At 38.2% G+C, this 17,836-nt stretch overlaps 1 protein-coding gene across 1 annotated transcript; it reads right to left on the bottom strand.

The window, feature by feature from the left end:
• Window positions 1-12,406: 12,406 nt before the first annotated feature.
• On the bottom strand, window positions 12,407-12,961 carry LOC131756137 (large ribosomal subunit protein uL22-like). Its single transcript, XM_059062972.2, has one exon. It carries the CDS (start codon window positions 12,959-12,961, stop codon window positions 12,407-12,409), a length of 555 nt encoding a protein of 184 aa, XP_058918955.1.
• Window positions 12,962-17,836: the final 4,875 nt, after the last annotated feature.

Genomic DNA, 17,836 nt, shown 5'->3' with positions numbered 1-17,836 from the left:
GTTTTCTCTTGAACACTTGAATATTTGGATCTAGCTTTGAGAAGAGAAGTCTGGGTTATAGATACAAAATATGAAATTGGGAGTCATCTGTGCACAAATGGGTGGTAATTGAAAGTAAATTACTGTGGTAGACAGAATAACGGCCTCTCCAAGATGTCCATGTCATAATTTCCAGAGCCTGTGAATATGTTATCTTACATGGCAAAGGGAAATTAAGATAGCATATGGAATTAAGGTTGTTATTCAGCTGACTGTGCAATAGAGATTATCCTGGATTATCTAGGTGGACCCAGTATAATCACAAGGGTCCTTAAATGGGGAAGGCAGCAGTGGAAGAGTCGGTTTCAGAGGGATGTGACGTGAGAAAGCCTTGTCCTGTCATTGATGGCTTTTTTTTCTTTTGTTTTGTGGTTTATTAATAACATTTTATTTTTTAAATTATCATTTGTTATATCTACCAGTTTGCCAAACTACTTTATTTATTTATTTATTTATGGCATTTTATTTATTTATTTATTTTAACATCTTTATTGGAGTATAATTGCTTTATAATGGTGCGTTAGTTTCTGCTGTATAACAAAGTGAATCAGCTTATAATGGAAGGAGCCTCTAGTCAAGGAATAGGGGCAGCCCTAGAAGCTGGAAAAGACCAGAGATAGATTTTCCCCTAGAGTCTTCAGAAGGGAACATAGCCCTGATTAGACTTGGATTTTAGTACAGTGAGACCCATTTTGGAATCCTGATCTCCAGAACTGTAAGATGATAAAACTGTGCTGTTTTAAGCCACCAAGTTTGGGGTAATTACAGCAGCGATAGGAAACTAATCCAGTTACCTTGAGAAAAATTAAAGAGAGAGAGGGCCTAGCACTGAATCATGGAACTCTATTACATAATGGTGATATGAAGAAGAGAAACTTACTAATGAGACAGGGAAGAAAGAGAAGAGGAGAACCAGGAGAATTTAGGGTTCTGGAAGCAAGAGGAGAGAATCTTTCATAAAGAGGTCAAGCAGGATGAGAAGTGTACACCGGATTTGGTGGTAGGAGCTCATGGATGACTACAGGGACAACTGTTTTGTTGGAATGAAGGGAGCTGGGTCCAGACTGGGGTTGGATGTGGTGTTCCTGCGAGGTGAAGAGGCAAAGATAAAGACTATGGGCAATGCTTCTAAGAAGTTGACTTGTACAGTGGAAGGAAAAATTACAAAAATGTTACCTTGGAATAATAATAATATTCTGAACCTTGGCATTATTGACATTTTGGATCAGGTAATTCTTTGTCGTGGGGGACTATCTTGTGTATTATGGAACGTTTAGCCATTTCTCTGGTCTCTGTCCACTAGATGCCAGTTGCAGTCTCTTCCCTCAGTTGTGACAACTAAAGATGTCTGTAGCCATTGTTAAATGTCCCCTAGGGATGAGTGAGAAAATGCCCCTAATTGAGAACCACTGTTTTGTATAGAAAATAAAGAATCCCCTGAGTTTGATTTTGTCCAAGTACATCAGACTTATTTTTTTCTGAAGGGTAAAAGGGCATCAAATGCTCCTTCAAAGCTTATGCTCTAGATACACTTGATTTTTAGGTACCTACTCTGAGCTGATAGAAATTGAATTTGTATAAATGGTATTCTTGTGCATGCTCTCACATAAGAGTCTGAAAAGATAAGCCTGGGGTGGACTCCAGGTATATTCAAAGTTTGTTCTAATTCTGTCTTTGCCATTTAATCTAGATTGGTGACCAGACGATAATGGAACAGCATGGTTCCAAGAAACTGCCCTTACCCCAATATCATCTGCCTATAAGGATTCTAATAGCATTAGCTGAACTCTCAAAGCAAATCAAAAAACGCTCATCAAATCATGCGGAAATCTTTCACACTGTTAAAAAAAAAAAAAAGACAGAGTGTCTGCATTCTAACATGGTTGATGTGGCTTTTCAGAAATTTAATGGGAAATGCAGTCCAAACCTTGTTTCTGAGCTTTGAAGAAAAGGATTGCTTTTTTAGATTGGATGCATATGTTGAGTCTCAGACGTATGAAGACACTATTTCTCTTGCCACCATTCACAAGATCCTTCCTGTTGGATTGGCTCTTTGGGTGTGCCTAAGATGTCCCCCACCTATGTATTCATCCCTTCTTCCTCCCTAACTCCTGTCAATGCTTGATCTTTTGACTATTTCCATAGATTTGCCTTTTCAGAATGTCATGTAGTTGTGATCATACAGTATGTAGCCTTTTCAGATTGTCTTCTTTCACTTTGTAATGTGCATTAACATTCCTCCATGTCTTTTTGTGGCTTGGTAGCTCATTTCTTTTTAGCACTGAATATTCCATTGTCTGGATGTACCACAGCTTATTTATCCAGACACCTACTGAAGAACAGGTTGGTTGCTTCCAAGTTTTAGCAATTCTAAATAAAGCTTCTGTAAACATCATGTGCAGGTTTTTGTATAGACATGTTTTCAACTCCTTTTGGTAAATACCAAGAAACATAATTGCTGGACCATATGGTAAGAGTGTGTTTAGTTTTGCCAGAAACTGTTGAACTGTCTTTCAAAATGGCTGTACCATTCTGTGTTCCTACCAGCAATGAGAGTTCTTATTGCTCCACATCCTAGCCAGCATTTGGTGTTGTCAGTGTTTTGGATTTTGGCCATTCTAATAGATGTATAGTGGTATCTCATATTTAATTTTCAATTCTTTAATGATATGTGATGCTCTCCATCTTTTTATATGCCTGTTTACCATCTGTATATCTTCTTTCATGAGGTGTCTGTTCAGATCTTTGACCCATTTAAAAATCAGTTGTTCATTTCATTATTGTTGAGTTTTAAGAGTTCTTTGTGTACCTTGGTTAATAACCTTTTATCAGAAATGTCTTTTGCATATATTTCCTCCCAGTCTGGCTTGTCTTAACATCCTTTTGAGTGTTTTAACTTAAAAAAAAAATAAGTTCTTGCTCATTTGAAAGCCTATTAGGCAATATAAGGAGAAATGTAATCCACGGCTTTTTAGGATATTAATATTGAATTTAGCAGAAATGTTAGGAGGTATGGACTTACCTAAGCCCTTTGCCATCTTTCTGTGTCATTTAAATACTTGTCCCATAGCAGCGTGAAGTGGTTTTCCTCCAGCTGCAAAAGAATTGCAGTGTGAGACCATGAATTTAGTTTGAAAATACCAAATTTGTGAGACCTGAGGAGATTTAATCCTTGGCAAAATGTGCTCAGCTTCTCACTTAAGAAAAAGAATTAAAACAAACCAGAGGTGTTCATGCTTATATCTGGTGGCTTTAGAAGTTTCCCTATGGGAGAAAGTTACGCTTTAATGAATAATTAGTTTAAGCAGGGTGGATTAAGTTGCTAAAATTCATCTCCATAGTAATTTAGCAAGGGAAAAATTAAGACGTTGGCCACAGTTTCTATAAATTTGGTCAGAACTGAAGATCCATGTGAATAACTTTGGGAAGGTGATACTCATTCCAGTTGATCATTTAGCCATTAAATACCAATCTTGCACATAGTGGGTCCTCTACTCAAAAGTGCTTTGGCTTATGAGTTACATGTCAGTGTAAATGAGCCAATCTCATAATTCCTTTCACGTATTCAATGACTGCATATTTCCCTGCATTCATTTTACTGTGCCTCCTATGTTCTAAGAACCGTTTACGTTTTGAGGGGAACACAAGTTTGCATAATGTGATTTCTGGCATTAAGGAGTTTTACTGATGACTAGAAGAAAGACAAATGTATGGAACTTTCTGTGATCTGAAAGGTAGTCCATCTTTCCTGAATTATATAAAAGAAAAAAATTCCAGTTTTTTTTTTAACCACTTCCTAATGTACAATTTGACTTCTATAGTGTCATTTAACTTAGAGGAACAGTGAAACTGTGATGGTTAATTTTCTGTGTCAACTTGACTGGGTCATAGGATGCCCAGATAGTTGATTAAACATTATTTCTGGTGTGTCTGTGAGGGTGTTTCTGGATGAGATTAGCTTATCAGTCAACAGACTGTGTAAAGCAGATTGCCTTCCCCATTACAGGTGGACCTTGTCTAGTTCCTTGAGGGCTAAAAAGAACAAAAAAGGGAAGGAAGGGAGAATTTGCTCTCTCTTCCTGACTACATAAGCTGGGACGTTGGTCTCCTCTTACCCTTGAACTGGAAATTACACCATCAGCATTTCTGGTTCTCAGGCCTTTGGACTCAGACTAGAAAAAAAAATTATATATATAATATATACAATTATATGTATTATATAATTATTATATAATGTATATTATGTATAATATTTTATATATAATAAAATTATATATGTGTGTGTATATATATATATATATATATATCCTATTAGTTTTGTTCCTATGGAAAACCTGACCTATACAGGAACCAAAGCACTTAAATTTAAAGGGTAATTTATTTTTTAAAAGGCTTTCAAGAAAAAAAAGAAAAAAACCTTTGTATTCATACAGTTTCAAGTTGTTGGCTAAAATGACAGATATTTCCCTGTTTCTCACCCCCAAAACTGTATCATTTCATCTGAGGATTTAAAATTGGGCAACCAAAGATCACTCGGATTGTATTTAGTGGCGCATGCCAGGTCAATTTATTTTAACATACGTAAGTCTAAATTGTCAGTAATAACCATCTCAGGGAAGAACTGTAGGAAAAAAATCAACATTCCTGTTGAGAGTTTTCAATAGCACTTAATGATTTTACATATCTGCCACACAGACATGAAGAAGGCTCAATTAAAACCCATAACAGAGTAAGCAAGCCTAAAAAGGGAAAAAAAAATCTATATCAAAACCACAAGATAAATATGACTAGCAGAATAAATCGTAGTTTCAGTGGACAGGTAGGTAATATATGTTGGAAATTTACAGACTTGATCATGGTAGGGTTGTGCTTCAGTTTCCTTGTTTATAGCATAGTGATAACAAAGTACCTACCTCCCAAGATTGTGGTGAAGATTCAATGAGATAATATAGGTGAAGCTCTTAGAACAACACCTAGCTTATAAGAAACACTCCATACACTTTCAAAAATTAAAATTAAGTAGGGCTTCAGAGACCATCTTACAGAGATGGCTACTCTGAACTCTATTCCTAAACTTCTCTCTGTCTCTTTTGGTGACATTCATTTATTGAAAAACAAGGCCCTTAAAAGTGCAAATGTTCTGATTGGACAGCAGTGGGCCTCTTCAGCAACATTGCCCCCTTCCTCAATAACTAAGCTTCTCTGAAAGTAAGACAGAAGCTGCCATAGTGTTGGGAAGAGTGATGGAAATTGCAAACGTCCATGACAGGCTGGTAGAGGAGATGGGGACTTTCTTGAGACAGGTGGGGTCTTTCAGCAGGTCCAGGCTTTATCACCCATGGGGAGTTGTTTGGTGGTTTTCAGAGTAAATCTTGGATTGTGATTTTATGATGGGGAGCTGAGCTTAGAGCTCCACTTTCTCCCAGTCCTTGAGAGAGATTATCTGTGGGACTGAGTATTGCTAGATGCTTTTCCCTTTGACTGGAAATCTAGGAAAATGACCTGGGCAGCCAGTCAATGGTATAGATTCTAGAATTCATTTAATAGTGGAGATGTTTAGGACCATAGATCTCACCTGATCTCACTTCCCCATCTTAAAAGTGAGGAGACTAAGGCCTAGATTGGTAAACCGACTTGCCCAAGGTCACCCAACATATAGTATGGCAAAGCTGACCCTGAAGTCCAGATTTCCTGACTCTACATTCTGTGCTTATAGAACACATCCGTGAAAGAGAGAGAGTGAGAAAGAGATTGGGACACAGAGGATTAAGGGGTGGAATTTAGATCAACATTTCTCCATAGGTGCCTCATACTAAAATTTCACATCATAAATAATAGTATTGATGTCTATCACTTATCAGATATTTACTATGTGATTATCACTTCATGTACATATATTAATTAATCCTTATAACAACATCATAAGGTAGGCACTGTTGTTATAGCTACTTTACAGATGAGGGAGCTGAGGCTTGGAGAGGTTCAGCAAATTGTCCAGTATTATGCAGCTAATAAGTGACAGAGCCAAGACTAGAAGAATGAGTATTGGCAAATCACATTTCAGATGACATTAAGGCCATTTAAAAAGAGTCTTGGGGAGAGGTTCAGTCCTTTCTCCACTCCAGGTTTTAGTTTACACACTTTTAAAGTGCAACAGATGATCTTCAAGATCCGTGCATGAGTTATTGTTCTATTACTTTATTTTTCCTGGTGTTTTGACTGCACACAAGATTTTTCTAACTAAAGTCTGAGAATAAGTATGCAAGGTTTTCATTCCTGATAAAATGAGGGTTAAACGATGTGGTAGCTAATGCTAAAAGCTCTTGCTGACTCATTTTGGGATAACCACATGCCTCCCAGGACAGCCTTTCTAGGCCTCCTTCCACTCCATTATTTCAGGTTTGATGGATGGTGATATTACCTTGTTCCTGCTTAAGAATCTTTGTGCCTCTATTTTTTCTAGATTAAATGAGTTTTTTTTTTTTTTTTTTTTTTTTTCCGGTACGCGGGCCTCTCACTGTTGTGGCCTCCCCTGTTGTGGAGCACAGGCTCCGGACGCGCAGGCTCAGCGGCCATGGCTCACGGGCCCAGCCGCTCCGCGGCACGTGGGATCTTCCCGGACCGGGCACGAACCCGTGTCCCCTGCACCGGCAGGCGAACTCTCAACCACTGCGCCACCAGGGAAGCCCTAAATGAGGTTTTAACAAGGCTTATGGGGTGATTCTTTGTCATTAAAATAACAAATGGATTGAAAACAGCCTTCTGTCTCTTTGGAACCCACCAGGTCGTGGATGATAATCCAGCTGGTGAGAGAACAACAGAGAGCCATGAGGCTCTCAGAGTGGGGAAATGTAAAATTCCCTGTGATTTGTCAGTGAGAATGGAGAATCTCAGACGTCTCAGAGAATAAATTTAAATCCGTGGCTGGATAGTGCGACTTTCGAGAACAAATTTTTATAAATGTGCAGTGGGATTGGCTTGGGGATGTGGGATATCTTTTTTTTTTTTTTTTTTTTTTTAAATTTACGCTGCTCCAGCTCTTAGCTGCGGCACACGGGATCTTCACTGAGGCACATAGACTTCTTAGTTGCGGCACTCAGGCTCCTTAGTTGTGGCATGCAAACTCTTAGGTGTGGCATGCATGTGGGATCTATTTCCCTGACCAGGATCGAACTCAGGCCCACTGCATTGGGAGTGTAGAGTCTTACCCACTGGACTACCGGGGAAGTCCCTGGGATGTCTTGAAAAACATTCAGACCTTGATGTTTTTGACTGTATCACTGGCTGAGAGGCCAGAAAAGTAATAGATTGCATGTTTATTCTTCTATGGAAACTATGGAAATAAGTGGCATAAGCATTTAAAATTTTCAAATTAAAGGGTTTTAAAACATCAGAAAAAAGTTGGGTTAAATGAGAGCATGGCTATCCCCTAGGCAGAGATGCTAATCTAATAGTAGGAATTCTGGTTCAAGTCCATGGAGCTGTCTAGGCAGCAGGAATTGGAATATTAGGTCCAAGGGGGCTGGACTTGTATGCCTGGAGCAGATCCTCACCAAAGGAAGCAAGATCAATGTCAAAAGAAGAGAATAATTCCACTTCCTGTTTCTGATCCTGCTTATGAGGAGAACAATTTAGATCAAGAGTGATAGTGTCATGAGAAAAAGGATACGTCTTTCAACACTGCCAATTGAAACTTTTAAAATAAATGACTACAGTGAAGATGTTGAATTCAGGTCAGTTTAAGGAATTGACTAATGACAGCAACAGAGATCACAGGAAATGATACAATCCTAAAACTGACAGGAGGTGAGATGGAGTTTACTCTGTAGTAAATTATGTGCAGAAATGGGTTAGCTACTCTGTTCAGAATTGACACAGAGAAGCCTCAAACTTCAAAAACTTCAAACAGCTTTCTCACCCTCACTTTTTGAGTGGCTAGTTGTGTGATCTGGGAAGGTTTCTTCTCTAAAGGGGCTTCAGTTTCTCCATCTGTAAAATGGGGAATTTGGCTGGCTCATCATTTAGGTTTCTTCTACTTCTTACCTATTTTTAGATCTGCTACCATGAATGTTTGCTGGCAGAAATAGGAGCAGTAATACATTTTACTTACTATAATTTTCAGGCAATAGAATCTTCCCCATGCATTTAAGTTCATGGTTCTCTCTCTCATCCTTGGAATCCAGAGTGTTTGTGGCTGGTATCCTTTATTTTTTATTTATTTACTTTTTAACATCTTTATTTGAGTATAACTGTTTTACAATAGTGTGTTAGTTTCTCCTTTACAACAAAGTGAATCAGTTATACATATACATATGTTCCCATATCTCTTCCCTCTTGCGTCACCCTCCCTTGGTATCCTTTATTTGACACCTATCATTATTCTGAACGGTTGTTGTTAGCACCTTGAAGGGCAAGATTTGTACCTTATTCCATTTTGCATCCTGAATGTTTAGCACAGTAATTGCAGTTAGTACCTACCACCACTACCACTAACAGTGGTAGTAACAGTAATAGTTACTATGTATTTAGTGCTTACACATGTGCTGGGCATTGTGCAAGGTACTCCATATACATGATCTTATTTTGGCCTCATGAGAGAGGAGAGGCCTAAATAAGGAGGAGAGAGGAGAGAGGAGAAACAGAGAGATTGAGCAACATGCCTAAGGTCACACAGACCATAACTGGCAGAACCAGTATTTTTTTTTTTTTAACATCTTTATTGGAGTATAATTGTTTTACAATAGTGTGTTAGTTTTTCCTTTACAACAAACTGAATCAGTTATACATATACATATGTTCCCATATCTCTTCCCTCTTGCATCACCCTCTCTCCCACCCTCCCTATCCCACCCCTCTAGGTGGTCACAAAGCACAGAGGTGATCTCCCTGTGCTATGCGGCAGCTTCCCACTAGCTATCTAATTTACATTTGATAGTGTATATATGTCCCTGCCACTCTCTCACTTCATCACAGCCCACCCTTCCCCCTCCCCATATCCTCAAGACCATGCTCGAGTAAGTCTGTGTTTTATTCCCATCCTACCACTAATCTCTTCATGACATTTTTTTCCCTTAGAGTCCATATATATGTGTTAGCATACGGTATTTGTTTTTCTCCTTCTGACTTACTTCACTCTGTATGACAGACTCCAGGTCCATCCACCTCATTATAAATGACTCAGTTTCATTTCTTTTTATGGCTGAGTAATATTCCATTGTATATATGTGCCACATCTTCTTTATCCATTCATCTGTTGATGGACACTTAGGTTGCTTCCATGTCCTGGCTATTGTAAATAGAGCTGCAATGAACATTTTGGTACATGAGTCTTTCTGAATTATGGTTTTCTCAGGGTATATGCCCAGTAGTGGGATTGCTGGGTCGTATGGTAGTTCTATTTGTAGTTTTTTAAGGAACCTCCATACTGTTCTCCATAGCGGCTGTATCAATTTACATTCCCACCAGCAGTGCAAGAGGGTTCCCTTTTCTCCACACCCTCTCCAGCATTTATTGTTTCCAGAGTTTTTGATGATGGCCAATCTGACCGGTGTGAGATGATATCTCATTGTAGTTTTGATTTGCATTTCTCTAATGATTAATGAGGTTGAGCATTCTTTCATGTGTTTGCAGAACCAGTATTTGACATGTAACCCAAATCTGTATGTTTCCAAAGCTATGATCTTACCCACCATAGCATGCTGCCTTCCTCCAAAATTTCTCATCTTCTATAGATAATAAATACCTAAACCTGAAAATTCAAGAAGTAGGAAATAGAAGCATGTTATTTAGATATATGGAGGTGAGTGACAAAAGAAACAGCTAAAATAATTGAGAATGGTTGCTTCTGAGAAAGAGATGAGGTGGGAGGAGTATAGGAGAATGCTGTTTTTTCATAATAAGTCTCAAAGAATTGTGTGACCCTGTAAATTATGTCCAAATCTAATTTTGATGAAAATTTAAACTTGAAGATAAAAGAATTATGGTATACCCATTTTTTAAAAAACGGAGAAATAAGAAATGGGGTCAGACTGGGGAGACAGGACCTGTCCATTTTACACAGAGGACTGCAGACTCAGAACACTGGAAGGGAGAAATCTGGGAGCCTTTGGGTGAGGGGCAGTTCACCCTAGTTGTGGCACAGTGTATGTACCTATGCATTACCAGTGTCCAGTGTAAATCTAGTTAAACCACATATGTAATTTAACCTTTTTGGAAGCCACATTAAAATAAGTAAAAATGAAATAATAAAATAATTTTAATAAAGAATTTTGTTTAAACTGATATATCAAAACTGTGATCTTTTCAACATATAATAAATATAAAAATTATTAATGAGAAAAAAGTAACTACTAATAAATCATCCTTAACACTTCCTGTTAGGCATCTTAGAAACTCTTGGTTTGGCCATCAAATTTATGGTCTTTTTTGATAGTGCTATAAAGACATTTCAAGTTGGAGATCATAGTACTGGGTGTATTCTGAAAGTAGATGTTTAGTACATGTATTTGGGGGGCCTTTTTTAAAAAGTTGTAAGTGAAAAAATTTAAACTAGATTAAGAAATGGAATTGATTGGCTCATTTTACAGAAAAGTCTGGGGGAGGTCTTGTTTCAGGCCAGGCTGGATCCAGGTGACTTACTCGTGACATTTCTTGCTTGATCCTTTCATCTCTTGGTTCTGCTTTACTTGCTTTTTTTCCTAGTAGACTCTATCCCTGTGGCAGAGAACATTGCTCCAAGAGTTCCAGACTTTCAGAATCCATATAGTTTATGGTTCTAGAGGAAGGGAAATACCTTTCCTGATAATTGGGCACAAATCCTAAGGAGGACATCACCTGACCTAGCTTGGGGCATGTACCCATCCCTGAACCCATTAGTGTGTCTAAAGAAGATGAAGCATTCTTATTGGCAAGGCCTGTGTAATGTGACCTCCCTGTGACTTGGAAGACTGGAGAGTCTGGATGAGCCTCAGCCAAATCATGTGAGCTGAGTTAGAAGACAATGAAAAGGGAGGTGTAATTCTCCAAATGGAAGGATGATACAGATAAATACCACAGGTCTGCTCTAAAATCTCCAACTTTCTCACTGTTTTAACAAATGGTGTCCTTTCTAGTGTATTGGAAAGAGCATTGGGCTGATGTAAAGGGCATCTTGCTTCTGGCTCCTTCTCTGTTTCTGAATAACTATGGAGCCTTAGACAAATCATTTATGCTCTTTTGGATTTAGTTCCTGTATCGGTAAAAATGCAAAGTAGAATGATTTGATCTTTCTGAACCTTTCCAACTCTGGCATTCTGTTTCTAAGTGCTAGTGATGATTATCACGTCCTCTGAATAGCAAGAAAAGTCAGTTGCTGGTTTTACTATAGATCAATGATTTCATACTTTCTTTTAAAGTCTAGTTATTATCTACAGTAAATTAATGCGTCCTTCTTGTTTCTGACATCTATGCATCACACCATGGAAGACATTAGATCTGCCATGGTGAGCTGTTCTATGAAAATGGTGCAAGGGATGTATTCTTAGTTTTCTGTGCATTAATAAAAAAAGTTTTTGTGTAGTTAATGTGAGCTCCACCGGGACAGCAGTCATGTCTGTCTTGTTCAATGCTGAACCTCCAGTGCCTAGCTCGGTCCTTGATGTATAATCGATACTTAGAAAATATTTGTTGAAAGACTATATAAAGTGTAAAAAGTGAAGATATAAAATTTCTTAAAGCTCATGCATTGTAGAACCTTCTTGAATGTAAGTGATTGTATATAGCCGAAAGAAATATTTTAGATAGGAATAAAACAGTAGTAAATGACAGCAATGAGGTTGAACCCAGTCAGCACAAGTGTACAGCCCAAGAAGTTTTGTAGCTATATCATGTTGCCTTCAATGGACCTCAAAGTTTAAAGTCCACTGCTTTCTGGCCCTTATGATTGATGGTCTCCTTTCCAGTGCCCCAAACTGATTCTGCTGTTGAAAAGCAAATTAAAATGTTCTACATCTTTTGCCTTATTTCTATCTAATTTTAGCATGATTTCTTACGTAAAGTATCATTTCTTGAACTTTTGTCATTACAGTCATGTTGATCCATTCTTCAGGGAGAGTTCGGGTCCTGTTATCTTCTGAGTTTATTCCAGACTTTTCTTTATGTGCAGGTTACACTGAACTATCATGGCTACGTTGCTTCTTAAAAATAGGGCTTTTTCCATGTCACTTTCTTAATAAAGAATGAAGTTTTCAGTTCGGGTTTTTAGATCCTCCACTCTTGGTCTCAATTCACCTATCAAATTTTATTTCTCACCACTTTGCCTGAGGACCTGTGATGATCCAGTCTTTTTTTTTTTTTTTTAACTTTTATTTGCATTTATTTTTTGAGGCATTTATTCCCAGGCCATAAATCTTTGTTTCTTCAGTTTCTTCTGGGATATCTTTTTCTTCTGGGCAGCCTCCTCTTCTGGTTTAGGAACAATCTGTTCTTTTTCAGTAAGGATCATCTCAGTGTGGCAGGGAGAGCTCACGTATGGGTTGATCTGACCATGAGCTCTGTAAGTCCTGTGCCACATCTTGGGGGCTTTGTTCACCTGGATATGCTCAGTGACCAGAGAATCTACATCTAAGCCCTTAAGTTCAGCATTACTCTCTGCATTTTTGAGCATGTGCAGTAAAAATTCAGCACTCTTTTTGGGCCACCGACCCTGTGTCCAGCCCCACTGTTTGGCCTGGGCACACCTACCAACTCCACCATTGTAACGACGGAATGGCACACATTGCTTCTTTATAATGACATCCTTCAGATACTTGGTGGCTTTTTGGATATGCATACCCTTAAAGGCCTGGGCAGTTTCGCGAGTGTTCTTAAAGTGAACGTGAAGATTTGAACCTCTTGACTTGCATGATTTTGTGGGGTTTTCTGGGTCAAGTGAATAGCGAACCATTTTTAGAGGTCACCTCAGGCCACTTACCGGAAAAGGAAGAGTGGTCCAGTCATTTTAAGTATTGTCTACCATTTTTAGGTGGTTCAGTCATTTTAAGTATCATCTACCGTATACCTTGCACATATTATGAGCTCTCCTTGCCTTAAATCTACCTATCATTCCAAGGTCTATCCATCATCCAGTGTTTTGATTAAAATCCATAAAGATTTCTTAGAGTATAACCTAGAAATTTTTCCTTGCTTAAATTTTTATACCATTCCTGGATTGAAACCAACATTTCCTACATAGCTCTGAAGAATACTCCTCAGACTCTGGAAAAAAGTCTTTCATTGTCAAAGTGGTTCGAGAAATTTCACTGTCCATGGAAAACAATTTGGAAAATAATACTTCTTACTGTGAGTTTCTTGAAGGTAGGGATTAAGTGTGATTCATTGTTTATACTCAGTGGCTTGTATATTGCTTGTCCCATAAGCATTCAACAAATGTAGAATAAATTAATGATTGATGAAAATTTTGTCCTTCATTATGTGATAGATTATGTTCATTTGACTTAGGTTTTGTATTTAAATCTTATTTCACCAGGGAGATAGAAATCTTCTTAAGGACAACACCATGTCTTGTAAGTTTTTATTTTTCACAACATTTAGTTCAGGACTTGTCATCTGCATGGTAATGAATAGAAACTTGTTGTGTTGCTCTAATTTGACCACTTGAACTACTATGTGTATCATGTCAGTATAGTGCAGTCAGTTTTACTTTGACAGTTGGAATTTGGTATAACACCTTTGATTATATATTCCATCCTCCAGGATTCACTCTGAAGCAGCTATTCCAATATTGCATTTGGCTGAATACTTGGAGATCCTTTTCCCTAACTTATTGGAATAAGTTTATTCATTTTATCTCTCCTCTTACCAATCTGTTTAGCTTGTATGTATGTGACCAATGTGAGAAAAATGATGCACTGAATAGGTCTTTAAACGTAGCTTTGTATAAACCAGTGAATGTTTTCATACCCCTGAAAAGATTCTATAGAAAGGATTTATAAATCAGACATTAAGGTTTCTAAGGCAGAAACTCAATAATTTGAAATAATGCCAAGGCATTTGGTAGGAATTTTTGGCAGGGACATTTCTCTAAAAACCCCTTACCACTACCCTGCCATTCCCTTAAGACTACCCTTTTTAACTGGAAGCGCATTTCTATAAGAATTCATGTATTTACATCTAGTTTTCTTAGACTTGTGTTCCTGTGGATGTGTGGTATAGCTCCAGAATATGATGTAGCATATTTCAGTTTGATTTTTATAGTCTCAGATTCGTTATTTGCTTGTCTTATTTATAGTACCTGGTATAATTTCAGTAAATTAGTCTAATAATTATTCCAATGAGTCTAAAAACTAAAAATTAGTTTCAATAAATTTGTAAAAATTGTCATTAATTTCTACTATTATATAGCCTTAGGAACACCAGGAATATCGGCATTTTCAAATAAATCAGCCAAGTAACTGTGATTATCAAAGTCTAGAGAACTAACTTACAATACAAAAGGTTTCAGAAGACAAAATCAGTCTCTTTTCCAAGATTAACTAGGCAAGTTCTCCAGCTCTTTCTCCAGAACAGAAAGCACAGGTGTTATCTCACATACGGGCTGACCATCTTATAATAATTTCCTCTGTGAAGCTTTGTGGAGGCATGTTTTATTACATAGGGGAAAACTTTACAGATTTCCTTTGAGTAATTCTTCTGAAAGGGCTCAGATGCAGAAACTGCAGTTTTCAACCCAAAGAACAATTAAAAGTGGTACACATATATTGTACCCCAGCATGCATCAAAGACTCCTTTCTTCTGCCATGGACTTCTTCCCAATTTGCCTCTCTGGCACCACCCCCAAATTCTCCATTTTTACTTTTAATGAAATATTCAAGCCTTTTGTAATATATTAGTGGCAATATAAACCATTAGTTGGTGCCTCACTAGGGCTTTGAGGCTGCATGCCCATTTGACAGCAGCATTTATGAATGGTTGACAACAAAAGTTCTAGGGTTAGGCTTACATTGAAAAAAAATGACACCATTAACTTTCATCTAGGAGCTTCAGTGGTTCCATTTCCTCACATTCCGTTCTCTGGGCAACACTGCTTCACTGCAAGGGAAAGCAAACCTGGGGACAGGAGACCAGCCTCTCTGGGAGCTCTTGCATTCTGATGACATAAAATTAGTAAGAGTAGAACCATGGACAGCAGCTATTGCCACAAAGCAATGATAGTTCATTTCATTGGCCTCCTGAGTTTCTTTCAGGTAGTGAGCAGGCATAGGACTTCACACTTAAAATTGCAAGCAGTCGTGTGATAGTTTATTATTTTTTTCTTTGCGGTATGTGTGTGTGTGTGTGAGTGTGTTTGTGTGTGTTAGAGAGCTGGAGAAAATGAGATGAACTCCAGTCTTAGTCTCTTCAGGCTGCTGTGACAGAATACTATAGACTTGTTGGCTTATAAACAACAGAAGTTTATTTCTCACAGTTCTGGAGGCTGGGAAGTCCAAGATCAAGGCATTGGCAGATTTGGTATTTAGTGAGAGCTTGCTTCTTGGTTTATAGGTGGCCGTCTTCTGTCTGTGTTCTCACATGGTAGAAGGGGCGAGGGAGCTCTCTGGGGTCTCTTTAATAAGGGCACTAATCCCATATGGGGGTACCATCCTCATGACTTAATCACCTCCCAAAGACCCCTCCTCCAAAACCCATCACGTTGGAGGTTAAGATTTCAACACATGAATTTTGGGACACACAAACCTGAAGTTCATAGCAGTATCCTTGTGCACAACAGCTGACATTGAATCCATGTGTACCTGATGATAGTGACAATATTTGAATAGAATTTTAGAATTAAAGAGTACTTAGATTTTAACATTTGTTTCTAATACCAGCTTTGTATTCAGGATACTTCAAGGTAGTGTCCAAACTCTTTCATATGGTTTAAGAGACTCTACTGGTCTGGCCCTAATGGACCTTCCCAGAATTTATTTAATCTCTCTTTTCCTTGGATTCTATCCTCTCACCAAACTAAACTATTATTTGCTAAATCACCACCTGTTTCTTGCCTTTTCAGCCTTTGGATATCTATTCCCTCTGCCAAAAACACTTTTGTGGCTAACTCCCATTCAGGAAGCCTGCCCTGAACCCTGCTGGTCCTTCTGTGGACATCCACACTCAGCCTGTATATTGCCTATTATGGAGCCTTCATCCTATTTTACCACTGTCTGTTTGCTTGTCTACCTTCCTCACTAGACTGAAACTCCTTGAGGGCAAGAATCATGTCTTGTTCATCTCTATAGCCTTAGTGACTGGCATACACCTATCAAGTAGAACTACTTCTTGAATTAATTTGTGGGTTATGTAAGGCAGCTCTCATAACTGCTGTCTTACAGATTAAGTGAATGAAAAGTCAAAAAAAGTGAAAGGTCCTATCAATGGAGACATACCTAGAAAACAAGTAACAGATTTAGAACGTAAATTACAGCAGTGACAATACTGCTACTACTATTACTATCAATACTACTACTACTACTTATTATTATTAAAATACCATGAACCAGGGACCACACACACCTGGTTCATTAAATCCTCAGATCAACTCTTCAATGTAGGTATTCTTACTATCCACCTTTTTGTCAAGGCAGGATTTAAGTTTCAGAGAGGTTCATTAACTTAATGTCACACAGTTTGACCTTGCCTTTCATTTACTCCTTGCTGCCTCTTAGGTATTTTGAGTAAATATCCAGATCTTCTTCCACTGTACTACGTCAAGCAGCAGCCAATTATAGAAAGAAAATGATGGCAAATCAATTGGTTGCTTTGCCTGCCAGTTGTCAAACACTGGTTGGACTGATAGATTTCACTGAATTGATATATCAAGTTCAAATTAATCTTATCCAGACTGCTGTTGATTCTTTAGACTCTGATTATATCCTTTCTCACACTGTATTCTAGAATTGAAGTAACTTAACTAAATGTAACATTTCAGACATAGAATATAAGAACCCTAGGAATAGCCCCAAACTTTCATGCTAGCACCAAGGAAGATAGTTAGTTGTGTTTCTTCCCCATACACTTGGTACAAATCACTGCCAGATACAAAATGTTCATCTGGGGGGGGGGTCTAAGTCTGATCTAGACTGGAAGTTTATATACTTGTGATGGATTTATGCTCTGATGAGTTGTAGAGAATCGGTTAGACTTGATGGACCATCCCCCGCCCCCTTCAGCTCCCCTAGCACTTAGCAAGGACATTCACAGAGCCCTAAGCAAACAGAGTTCTGGTGAGCTGATAACGTGCAGCCTCTGCCCTTGTCCCACCAGACTGGACAAGGAGCACATCCAATTCATCACTGCGTGCAAAGCTTGATGCCCTTGTTTGAGCTTAGTAAATCTGTGTTGAATAAATGAGTTGATTTGGCATTGGCAGGACAAATCGGGCTGATAGCCCTTTCTCTTTCGACAGCATTTCTCATTTCCCTTTCAGTTATGTTGGATAGTCAGTGTTTGTAAGTAGTCTTCCTCCAGCCTAAAGCACCATACCTCTTTTAGATGGTAACATTTCTTATCATGGCATCTTAGATGGTGTTCTAAGACTTTAAATGGAGTGCCATTTCTTAAAGATGTCCCGACTGTCTTATACAATCATCACTAGTTTAGCATGACACCTTCTTCAATATTACCAGGTGCACTGCTTTATGCACAAGCTGTTTTGTTTTGTTTTTAACAGTTTTGTTGAGGTATAATTGACATACAATAATCTGTACATATATAAAGCATACAATTTAATAAGTTTTGACATGTATATACATATAAAACTGTGAGACTATCATCACAATCAAGC

Source organism: Kogia breviceps, chromosome 4, assembly GCF_026419965.1.
Source record: "Kogia breviceps isolate mKogBre1 chromosome 4, mKogBre1 haplotype 1, whole genome shotgun sequence".
NCBI lineage: Eukaryota > Metazoa > Chordata > Mammalia > Artiodactyla > Physeteridae > Kogia > Kogia breviceps.
This window is presented reverse-complemented; position numbering and strand designations above follow the sequence as displayed.